General features: G+C 36.9%; 1 protein-coding gene across 3 annotated transcripts in view; it reads left to right on the top strand.

The window, feature by feature from the left end:
* LOC121324762 (serine/threonine-protein phosphatase 2A 55 kDa regulatory subunit B gamma isoform) overlaps window positions 1-13,080 on the top strand; it is a 111,687-nt gene that overhangs the window by 53,045 nt on the left and 45,562 nt on the right. For all 3 annotated transcript variants that reach the window (XM_041266923.1, XM_041266940.1, XM_041266931.1), the window contains 2 exons: window positions 8,200-8,297; window positions 10,472-10,637. In XM_041266923.1, the coding sequence (XP_041122857.1) occupies window positions 8,200-8,297; window positions 10,472-10,637 (264 nt within the window). The remainder of the gene's footprint in view (window positions 1-8,199; window positions 8,298-10,471; window positions 10,638-13,080) is intronic.

Here is a 13,080-nt window from a genome sequence, read left to right as displayed (position 1 = left end):
TACTGTAGAGTCTTAATTTAAGTGTCTGCCATGCTGACAAGCAAATCCTGTTTTAAAAACTTCTCCTGAAAAGACTTCTTGAAGCAGATTGCCAGAAAATGTGCCGGGGAAGATAATCACGCCATGATGAAAAATCATTTGAGGGTGGTGTACAACATGTGTAACACTGACAAAATGTAACCCCATTTCTTCCTGTACAGCTTTGGGAAGCCTTTTCAGAAGCTATATTTTTTTTGAATAGTTCATGGTAATTAATCTAGACAGAAAGACAACATAGAAGCACACAGCATATATTATACAATAAGTAATATGTAAAAAAAAAAAAAAAAAAAGAAATAACAGGGATATATATACTAGTATGGGGACCCCTACTCAGGGATTAAAATGGTCAGTTCATCATAGTAAAGGTTTTTCTTGTATATATATTTATATATATATATATATATATATATATATATATATATATATATATATATATATTACAGGTTATTATATAATATTTTTTTTATATCATCTCTTTTTTTGATATCTTGAAACGAAACTCCCTCTGTACAGCAGTTACTGCATAGTCTAATATTTCTTAATTAAAGCTTAACTTAAGTCACGTTACATTACTGATTTTCAATACATTAGTATTTTCCGCTTCTTTGTTTTATGGTGAATTGGTTATATTTTTGAAGGCTTATTTTGTATTAAAACGTGTATTGTGTACCTATATCTGTACACTATTCATAGGCATTCAAATTCTCTCCATTTTTTTTTACATGTAGGGGGAAAAAAACAATGTACCATAGATGTGCTCCACAGCATATGAGTACCTGCACTTTTTTTTGTTGAATCTCAGCCCTGATTGAACTACACCTGCTATAGAGTCAGCCAGACATAGACATTTTATTTTTTGCAACAAGATTGTATTTGTGCCTTCCATGTATCCTCTGCTTTTAAATATTTTTAATCAGCAAACCATAGCTTGTAATATACTGTCAACATATGTTTATTAAATGCACTACTTTGTGTTCATTTGTAATGAGAAACAAACGAGCAACTTTAATTAGTTCAAACACGTTTTACAATTTTAAATTACAATCCTCTCCTGCTGTGCTGGTTATAGTAAAGCATACATGAAGACAGAAATCTGCTGCTCAACTACAATAATTCCCAAATGTTTTTAAAGCCATAAGTAAAAGCATATTTGTGTACAAACATGGCAGCGATAAAGTGCATGGTATTACCAACTATATTGTAGATTTATAATTGAGTGTTTAAAGTTATGGATGAACTCTGTGGATAGCAATCGTCTACAGTTTTCTACATGTTGACTTATTTTCAAAATGTGATCAACCATACAGGCTATTAGTGCAATTTAATGTTTCCTTTTCTGCTTGCAGTAGGCATCCTTCCATCATTTTAAACAGTTCTTGTACAGTGTAATCTCAGGCATGTGTGTTAATTGTTTGTATTACAGCATTTTGCTTTCTTTATTAAATACACTATTTACTTGCAGATGTCATTATTTTTATTATTTCTGTAAATGGACTGTACTATAGTTTTTATTAATGAAACCAAGATTTGACCATTTGGCATTTGCACATTTTCTAAAATCATTATAGGTAGATAGCTATGCATGCATGCATGTACAGTGGATTCCCCCTCCCACCACTACCAAAACTGTTGACACCCTCTATTTTATCAATGTGAGTTAAATTATTTTGCATTGGCATTATTAAATTTTCTTTAACAACTGATTCTTTAATGTTTTTTTGTTTGTTTTGTTTTAGTGGGGTCAGGTGATTGTATCCAGATAAACTGACTTGGTGTTTGCCTCTCTGTTCTACGACATCCTCAGTAATGGAAATGCTCCCTGTGCTCGCTTTTCTCCATTTTTCATTACTGACAAGAGTGCTACAAGAGGAGGAAAGGTAGTGCTGATTCTATACTGATAGGTTCCGATCGGGAAAGTAGAAGACTTAATACCGTAGATTAGTAAACTAATTATTTCTGTTGACCATCATTGAAAGGTAGACTTCACTCCAACCTGATGAATTTACAACCGTCATTGTTTTTTTTGTTGGTTTTTTTGAGTCACTGGACAGTGCAGCACCACAAATTGCAGTGTTTACCTACTTACTTACCTACTTTAAATTAGACAGCCTTTAGCTGCATGGCAATATTGCTTATGCCAGCTTGGATAGAATGTTGGAGATATTGATTTGAGACTTCATTGGTGAGGGGAAACATTTCTGTAAAATTTAAGTCTGATCTTGTTTCTTTGGCTGTACTTCTGTATACCCCATCCCTCATACTTCCACCTAAAACAAATATTAAAATGTGATTTGTACAAAAGGCATGCATAACTCCCACTGTTCATTACTTTTGATAGCAATAATGACTTTTCCTCTGAAGAGTTGGCTGAAATTAAAACCAGTAATGACATAGATTAAATGTGAAATGTTTTTTTGTTTTTTTTTAAATGAGCAATTTCCAGATACAGGTCTAATTCTCCTAATTTTCCCATATAGACTGGGGTGGATATACAGAGCTAGTAGCTATCTGAAGGGTTTATCCGTAAGTTAATAACATATTATTCACTGAAATGATCCACGTCAAAACAGAATTTATCTCCAAGTTGACAGCAGCTGAATCTCAAATGATATTTCTTCATGGGTTATGAATGCAACATCTGTGACATTTTCAAAACAACAAAACCATTTTCATTGCACATATCACTTCTTGTTTTATGGTGGCAGTCCGACCTAATTATGTATTTATTATTTTGTGTACGTTATCAACATGGTGACATAAATTTTTCTGTATAAATTATCTTTACATGGTCTTGCCGTGTTAGCATCTGAATTAAATATGTGTCTTTTCATAAACTCACATCACCCCCCCTCTGTGGTGATAAGAGATTTTTACCCCTTAATCTAATTATTCATAGGGAAGCTCCAGGGAACCAAGCTAATGGGCATTGAGGCCAAAAAACACAAATGAAAGTGGAATTATCACAAGTGCACTGCTTAGTATAGAGTATGTGGAATATCTCCTAGCTTTATTGAGGCAGACTTTTACCAAGCTCTGGGGGATTTGGTTTTGGAGGGATCATGGGAAGCTTATAGGGTTTTGGGGTATTAATTTTTGAAATCATGAAAATTAAATGCATTGTCGCATCAGATTAGTGCATGGCAGCCAAATCAGGAGTTCACGTCTCCGCTCGGCTGCTTGGAGCTGATTCTTATGGTCTGCTTCTGTTCTCCAGCTTTTTAAGGGGAGGGGGGAGGAGCAGGATCCAAAATAGCACGGTATCCTCAAATACAGTACTAGCTGACCAACTGACCTTTAGGTCCATAGTATTTAATCCTGCCTTTGTTGAGCTTCAAACGTAAAAATAAATAATGTAGTAGCAAGCAAGAAAAAGCACAGAATTTTGTTAAAGGTTATCTGTTAGGCCAGGATTGTTTTGAATAATTTTCTGACGTAGGGCTATGAACTCCCAAAATCCATATGCGATAAACTGGATAGTCGCTGAGTAAATGTTATAACAGATTTTTATTAGAGCTTGAGATATAAATACCAGCCTTCGAGGCAAGATTAAAAAAAATAAGGGAAAACTGAGAAAAAAATAATAACTGCTAGTGAGTGGTTCGTCGTCTTGATATGGACATTTATTTTGCTCATTGTCAGTGTAAAAAAAAAAGGATTTCAGTTATTTAGAATGGGTTCATGCACTTTCCAGTGTATTGGATTTTTAACATGTAGAAAGTACTGCAGTAAAGTACAATCAAGGGTATTGCACTGCAGTGCCTACAATTTATAGTGATTTTTATTCTGGATGTATCTCAGAGAGCATTGCATGGTGCTGTGCTTCAAAACTGCTCTGTTGTTTTCAAAATTTTGTATTATTACTTTTTATAATAAAACAAATGGTGACAAAGACCTGCTTGCTTATGAATTATTTTGAAAACAAATTATGCATTTCTTTTCCTGGCTTTTTGAAATAGATACATAAAATAATGAATGCTCACCAGCCCTTTACATTGGTCTTTCGTGTTGTTGTTTTCAAGTGAAGGTTTTGTATAGCAGTTGTCATCTTTCTTTGGTGAAAGAGTTGAAATGAAATTGTTGTTTTTTTTAACCCGGTTTACTGCTGCAACCCCCTGGCGACTCAGGAAACAGAGGCTGAAACACGCATCCTCCGAAACGTGTTCCTGCCAATCTGTCACGTGGATTGCAATGCCGACCTAGGCCCTCCCTATCTGGGCGGCGCTCGGCCAATTGTGCGCCGCCCCCCTAGGAGCCCCCGGTCATGATCGGCAGTGACATAGCCTGGATTTGAACCTGCGATCTCCAGGCTATAGGGCGCATCCTGCACTCCACGCGGAGCGTCTTTACTGGATGCGCCTGTCAGGACACATGAATGGATGCATCTTAGTTGTTGTTATAGTAATTAACAACATTAAAAACTGAGTGGTACTCTATCAGTGTTGGGAAGCTTGTGCTCAGATATGAATTTTGTGTGTGCATTACCAAATTATAATTGCAATAACAGTTTGCGGATCTGGGGTGATAATATTCTTCTCTGAGCTTATTGTCTTTTTATGGCTTTTTAATTTGCATGTAAGCCAAATGTGCTCATCATAGGGATTGTAATTGATTGCAGCCCCACCCCTCCTCCCAGCTCCTTTTGAATGACGCCCAGTAGAATACATGCATCCTCCAGATGTTGAAGGCTCCCTCCTGCAGAGGGTGATAATTGAACTTTATGAGCTGTCATTAAACAACTGCACATTGTTTCTAATTATTATAGCTTGGCTTCCTCTCTTCCCCAGTGAGTCCCAGGCATCGCCCAGTTCCCCTCATTGCTGTAGCCAGCTGGCTCCACTCCATTGAAAGTAGGAGTGGGTGTTGTAATTCGAAAGAGTGAATTCATGTACAATTGAACAGTGTATTTTAATACACACTGTCCAGCCAAAATAATATGACCACAGCACCACTTTGGTCATATTTGAAACCTGGCTGAGCTATTTCATGGAACTAGAATGGTTGGGACACCAGTGTATCCTAGATGTTAGAAGATCTTTATGTTTGAGGACATTTATCCTTAAAGTCTCAAACAGTGTGCAGTTATTCTGGGCCAAGTTCATGCCATAGGACTTCAACTATATTGATATCCCACGATTAAGCAGGCTAGTATGTAATACATAGGAAACAGGGCCCTACCCAGAAATCTGCTTTAGAGGTCTAGCTCCAGTTTCTTAGCTGCTTTAGGGAGGCAATATGTGAAAGGATTGTTTTTTAATTTAATATCTGTTAACTTTTCAGTACATATGTTCAGAAGCCTTTTAAACTACTTTGTTTTGGTATGTTTTTTATGTAAAGTTAATGAATGAATAACCAAGCATTTTCTAAACCATTTTCTTGCGTATTGGTTGTCACTCAATTTAAAGATGGCAATGAAACAACTGGAGATGTTTAATTCGTATTAACAATATATAGACCTTGTATTAGTTTAACAGCATCATTTGAACCAGGCTGATTTTATGTGTTTTGTGTGTGTGGGGGTTTGGGGGGGGGGTGGGTGGTGGGGGGGTTGTACTAGGGTGGTAGGATTTTTATTACTTATTTAATTTGTTTTGATAGTGTAATATTGGTGGGTTCCCACCACTGTGTATTAGTAATCCCCAGTGTTTAATTAAAGGTGTGTGTGTGCAACAAAACCATTATGTCCATTAGATTGATGACATCCATTACAGATGCATGTCAAGTGAAGTTCTGTTAGTCTCCATGAAAACCCATTACAGGGGTTTCTGATTACTCAGTAGTTTATCTGCTTTGGGAGACTACATTAGTGCAAACAACACTAGATACAGTAATGTATTGAGGTTAGGCAGTTTACTTACTTGCTCCCACATGTTGATACTACAGTGCTTTGATAGGCACTATAACTTCATTTTGTAGCATTAATCGCTTCCATGAGGAAGACATGGGATGGAGACTTTTTGGTGTTGGATGTTTTTTGTGCTCAAGGAGTCCAGTGAGGAAACGGAAATGGACTAAACACATCTAGTCAGCTCTAAATAAATCTTCACATGTATTGTAATTGCCAGTGGAACAGTGCGATGAGTAACACTGGATTATGAGAGGATGAGAGTGTCTTTTGGGTCACAGAATACAAATCTAGTGTATCTAATTGAATTGACACGCCATTCAAAGAAAGCTGATGAACATACAATATCACAGGTGGGAAGCACAGGAGGTACTTTTTGCATGGCCTGTGTTTTAAATGCTTAATTGGCCACCAGGTAGCTACAACGATTAAGGCCAATACCTGGGTCATAAAGGTGGCCCTGATACTCATATATGGAACTTGAATCAGTTGGAGATATGGGATGTAGGCTACTGTGAGATACTGGGGTTGTTCCAAGCAGCGTTTAAAACTGGCAGAGCTACAGAGTGCACCTGCTTACCGAGAGTATACACCAGCAGTAACTAGTGGAAAATGCCGTTCTTGAAGTGCAGAATGCTTGTGTTTCCTGTAACTGGGATTTGTGAATGTTGGTCTCTGAATTCCCTCTCTTCATACTAATGTTGAATCAGTTTTTTTTTTTTGCTGGTGACACTCTTGTGTTGTGATATAGTTTAAGCCCTGCAGCTACTCCAGTCTGTGGGTGGTTTTCCAGGGTAGATGTTCACTCTGCTCTCCTTCTGGAACGAGAGCTGCTGTGCTTAATAGAACTAGGGATGTCCCTGACTGACTTGGTCTGCTGTCTCTTACTGGAACCTTTTATAATTGCTCCTCTTGTACTCTAGGAAGCATTTTCAAAGACAAGCTGCTCTGACAAAACTGTGTAAAGCAGAAATCAATTTATAACTCTGAAAGATGGGGTATCTGTTGTTTTTGTGTTTTTTTTTTTCATAGGGAGGCTTTTTCTAAATGGACTGTGTCCATTTCCTTTCCTTCCTGAAGGCTGTCTGTCACATTATACAGTACAAAACCTCAAGGTTGCAGGACATTTACAGCTGCATGAAATTTGGCAACTAATAATCAACATTCTTTAAAATGTTGTGTTCTGTAGGTTTGTTTATGTGTTTTAACACAAATTCAACACTTTTACGCATTTTAAAAGGTTTTGTCTTACCTCGTTTGCTTTTGGCTGACTACAAAACATTATTTGGTTTCAGGGTGCAGTTTAGGTGTTTAAGCATGCATATGATTTTGTAAAACAGTACAGGCATTTTAGATAAAGATCTGTTTGCTTTCATCACAGTTATTTCCTTTTCCTCACAGCAAAATAGAAATACAAAATGTACAGATACAATCCAGGTCAGGTCTTGAGCTTGGAGATGCTGCAGGCAATGCAGAATGTATTTTCTGCACAAGGAAACCGAGGTCAATTGACACTGCCAATTTACTGCAGAGACACTCGGAAAGGGAGAACTGTTTTCCAGCACAGAGCATTTACTATTCGTGGAGCGGGGAGAGTCTGGCACATTGCAGGTTGCTGCACTGCAATAACAGTCCTCCGGAGTAACGGGAGGAGGCAGAAAGTACCTGCTCCAGGAGAAGTGATGGAAGAGATGTAGAATGTTCCACAAGGAAATCATGTAGAAATACATTAAAGCCCTGCTTGATTGATAACAGTGGCTGTCCAGACAAGCCCGTCTTGTAAAGCTTCCTGCCATCAGAAGCATTATTAATATTCATTTTCAGCGTTTTGACAATTGGATATTGTGCTTTATAGTCTGTACAGTACATAGGATGTCTGTTTAGTAACCTGTTAATGTGTACTGCTGTTCATTTTGTGTTCTCCATGTTATCCTTGTAAATGTTCAAAGAAGTGTATTTTGGAGACTGGGTGGGGCAGAGAGTTAAATCCCTATTTGTTTTTGTAATAGCGACAAAACCTTCTCAGTTGCACCCTTCCACAGAATACTATGACCCATCACACAGTGCTGTTTTATCACCCACCTATCAGACAGTCACAAACATAAGACTCATAAACACATAGAAACGCATGTGCCCTAATAACTAGACAAACTTACCCCCCTCCCGTACTTGCATTTAAATTGGAATGTATTCTGTATGGTTATACATATATACACATACACACACACAATAAAGGTGACACAAACAGTAAATCACACTGGGAATTGAAACATGCATCTCATGTGTGTTTTTTTTTTCTCCTGTTTGTTTTTCAGCTGATATCATATCCACAGTTGAGTTCAACCTGACGGGGGAGCTGCTGGCGACTGGGGACAAGGGGGGGCGTGTTGTTATTTTCCAGAGGGAACCTGAGGTAGGCACTTGAATTCTATTACAAGTGCAATTTCTTATATATAGTACCCATTTTCAGTTTCTGAACTCCAATTCATGTTTTTGACTTATTGAAGTAATTGTTGGCTATATCATTATTTGCCCATTGCTTGATAAACGACCTTAGGACATTAATTGAAATGACTGCCACATGGTTATATTGGTTTCCTTGTTATAGCCATGACCATAATATCTACAAAGCAAAACACAGACCACCAAATTAAATGCCAGTGGCTGCTCCATCTTTTCTTAATTGGCTGATGTCTCTAACCCTTTCAGAACGTGTAGTCCTTGATTTACACTCTCTCTTCACGGCACACACTAAATTAACAAGGGTATAGGTGCATCAGTCTCATCCTCTGTAAAGCAACTAATGGGAAAGCATGCTTTGTTAAATATAAAGTATCATAATACTAGTATCAGGTGCAATAAGCATCAATTCCAGTTTGGTTCAGATATAACTTAAGGATGTTTACTTAGACATATAATTGCATTCACAAGGACATTGAATATGCTATTGTTTTTATTTTAATTAATTGTATTTTAATTAATTTGCAGCAAGAGATATGTATCCATCTCACAAAAAACAAGTCGTGCATTCAGCCAGCCAGGAATAGGTCAAGTGGGTCTATTGCTGGTACCATTTTAACACAAGGCCCTAAATAGTTCTATGATACTACTTATTCCGACAGTGTATAACCTACCTCAGAGCAGGACTGTCATTAGAAAGCAATTAGCAAGAGCAATTAATAGTTTTTTGAAATGCTGGAATTTGACATTCCTTGACGATTTATTAGGGTGTCCTCTGCTCACCTAACACCGCACACCAGCGACTGACCGGGCTCCTGCGGGCTTGACTATAAGCTGCCCAGAGCTGCGTTATCCTCCGACGCTGTAGCTCTGGGTTGGCTGCATGGCGGGCCTGCAGAGTGAAAAGAAGCGGTCGGCTGACGGGCTGATGGCACACGCTTCGGAGGACAGCGGGTGTTTGTCTTTGCCGAGTCAGCGCAGGGGTGATAGCGGTGAGCTGAGCCAAAAATACAATACGATTAGATATTTTAAATTTGAAAAATTTCAATAAGAGTTTAAATAAGGCATTTTTAATTGGCAGCTACTAAATAAAAATAAAAATAAGAGTCAGACTTACACAATATGTGTGGTTCTGTCCCTTTTTTTAGTGTGTTTACATATAGACTGTAGATCCCAATCTTTATTCTTATTTCATTTTGAAGAGATTAGAGAAACCACAGCCCCTGGAATAGTTATGTATGTTCTAGTAAGCAGGATAAACATTCGGATCCCAATGAAGTGATTTCTGCATATACATATTTTAAATTAATTCAGTACAAAGGCAACACTTAAAACAAATCCATGATGCATTACTCATATTTTTATTAAAATCGAACCCTAAACATAACATTAATAATCATGAGAAGGCACTTTTATGTTCAGTTTTATTGCTGCAGACACATTTGGATCTGAAACTTGAACCTCTTACTAAATGTGTTTTAAATGGAAACCATATGATTGACAGTGAACCCATGCTCTCTGTAAAACTTCCATTGTTGTATCTTGTATAATGTCCTCCATGCTGAATGCAAAGCGTTTTACAGCAGTTCATAGGTTTACAATACCATGTAGAACATGTCAGAATCAGTTGGTTATCTAAGTGTTAGATAGTTTTCTGTTGTACTGTTTGTAACTGTTGTGTTGTGCAGCACAAACGCATACATGTACAAACCACATGAGTTAATAAAGTAGTATGCTTGTTCTTTAGTCTGGTGAATGCACAACTGCTTTGCTGATGCATGCAGAAAAATCATGGAATATACTGTGAAAATATTAATAGAACAACATACTGCTGAATTTGCAAAAGGGCTAGGAATTAGATAGCTTAATCTCTCATGATTTACTAAATGACCATTTATTGCTTGCACAATTACTGTTCAGCTAGAAGAAAAAATAAACTTGTATTACTTAAACTGTTCCAAGAGAGTTATACTTTGATGTAAAATCCTTTACAAAATCGTGTGTTTCTTTTCTCCTGGAAATGTTTTTGTAATCTGTTGAAATGTGTGATATAATAAAACTAATAATATGAATGCCATATATTTTGATTGGGGTTGTAATTGTTATATTCCCCTTTCTCATTCCCAGAGTAAAAATGAGCCTAACTGCCAGGGGGAGTACAATGTTTATAGCACCTTTCAGAGCCATGAACCTGAGTTCGATTACCTGAAGAGTCTGGAAATTGAGGAGAAGATTAACAAAATCAGGTGGCTGCCACAACAGAATGCTGCTCACTTCCTTTTATCAACCAATGGTGAGAGATATTGTATTTACACATAGACTTAGGTATGGGGTATTCAGTTTATTTGTCACTTTAATGGTTTCTTTTTCTTCTAAGAGATTTATAACTGGTCATTTTTATCCCAGGTTATACAGTGTGCTCATCACAGGACTACAAACATATTCATGGGTGAAATAGCTGTCAGTCTGTCCACAACTATTGCCCACTGAACTGCAATATCTTAAGTTGTGTTTGGAGACGAGGAAATTGGAATATGGAAGGTGGCATATGTGTGATTTCTGAGTGTAGAGGTTGGGGTTCTAAAGCATGATAATTTAAAATTTATTTTCAAGTCTAAAGTGCTTGAAACAAAGTTGCAAGGTGCATTAAATATAGCATGCATTATATTATTCTGTGGCTGCAGTAATGGCAGATCTCCATCAAATATACAGTAGATGATAGATATGAAGGAGCCCTCAGAACCAGACTCGTGGCTTTGGTCCACATTTATCAAGGTGCAATTTTCTAATTTGTTTGTGAAAGTAAACTAAGCTAACACCCTTAGATATGTCTCAATCTCTGCCAAGTTTTCACATATTGTTGTTTTCTATTTTGTATCAACAATTTAACTGTTTTTGGACAGCATGATAATATTTTCTTTAAATAGTGTCCACAATATTCCCACAGATATTTATAGTGCATGTAAAGATACCTCTAGTTAGCAGGGAGATCAGTAAGGGTTTTAGTAGAAAACTGTGGGTGCTGGAGTACAAGCACTTATTTTGCCTAACCTGTTTTCACAGACCTGTACAGCAGTGCCTGCAGTAAAATGTGTGGTGCTTGCATCATTGTGTATCACTCCCTTTCTTTACCTATAAACATATCCCATTAAGTTGCTACTATATCAAAGTTTATTTTGAAAGTGAAGCATATGAAAAAGTACCACCGACAGAAGAATGGTTACAGGATATAATGTTGTCTGTTACCACTCTACCTAAAGAGAAAAAAATGCAACCACAAGACAAAATCTCACATATCGTGTCTCGAAGGTCTGCCGGGGGTCATGCACAAAATAAATCTATACATCACTGTGGCAGTGTGATCTGCCCCTGTGTGTATTTTGTGTTCATGTTGGTGTATAGGTGTTGGTGCACAGGATATAAATGGGTCTGTGTAGCACAAGTGATTTAAAATATGTGTATAAATGTATTTTGCATTTTAAAGTATTTAATAGTATGTGAGCACAGGGTTGCGTAAATTAGTTCACATGCTGGGATTCAAGTGAATAATTAATTAGTAATTGAATCCTGGCACAACAGTATATATAGATGCACGTTTTACTCACTCTGGGTTGTGTGTTCAGGGCGAAAGAATGGGAGAGAGTGAGGAGAAAATAATAATATTTATAACAATTGCTATGTCATGCTGGAGGACCAGCACGGTACTTGTTTGTTTAGTGTTTGTCCCTGTTGGTTAGTGTTTCTTTGTTTGGTTTGTCTATTTATTTTGGCCCAAAATGCCATGTGCTGTTTTTTTGTTTAAAGTGTTTATTTGTAATAAAATCACTGAGTACCGTGGTGTCTAAGACTCACCTGCCAGTACTGCTTGTGCGTGTGTACTCCTTTCTGGCCTGACATCACCCCCTACAGCCAGCCTGTTCACAGTCACACACAGAGGGGACACATACTGCTACTTAGAGATAGGGTTGGATCTCACATGACTGAGCTTGTCAATAAGGGTCAAGTATTGTAAGGTCAGAAGCATCCGTGTGATTTCCTTCAGTGATACACCATATTCTAGGGTTAAAAAGTCAGTGTTTGATTGATCAGGCTGTCATTTTTAAAATCATTGATGCTCGCTATTAAAAAGAATTGCGCGCTTGAGAATTGGTTTTGCCTGGTATAAAACTGTGAATGTCTAAAACACTGCTGACTTTTACCAGCATGTCCGGGTCAAAGGATCCACCACGTTTAACAGTGCCTGTGTCCTGCCCCTTAACTCAGGAAACACATTCGATTTTTGGTGGAGAAAGCACAGCAGTGACATCATAGTGTCCTGTGGATAGTTAAAGTAAATATAGATATTTCACGATATATATATATATATATATATATATATATATATATATATATATATATATATATATATATATATATATATATATATATATATATATATATATATATATATATATATATATATATATATATATATATATATATATATATATATATATATATATATAGTATATATATATATTATATATATATATTTTCATCTTGTATGATCAAATGAAAAAGAAAACAATGGATGCCCCTGTTGTCAACTGTTTGTAAAAGGTAACTTCTACAAGTAGGGGTATTTGTTTTATATTATGGAAATACAATTCCTGAGTCATTGCTACTGTACGTTTTTAGGGACTGATTTTAATTAAACTGGCAAACAGAAGGGAGCTATAGTGATGTGCCTGAACTAG

This window comes from Polyodon spathula, chromosome 1 (genome assembly GCF_017654505.1).
Source record: "Polyodon spathula isolate WHYD16114869_AA chromosome 1, ASM1765450v1, whole genome shotgun sequence".
NCBI classification, from domain to species: domain Eukaryota; kingdom Metazoa; phylum Chordata; class Actinopteri; order Acipenseriformes; family Polyodontidae; genus Polyodon; species Polyodon spathula.
The sequence above is the reverse complement of the archived record's forward strand: the minus strand, read 5'-3'. Positions and strand labels throughout refer to the sequence as shown.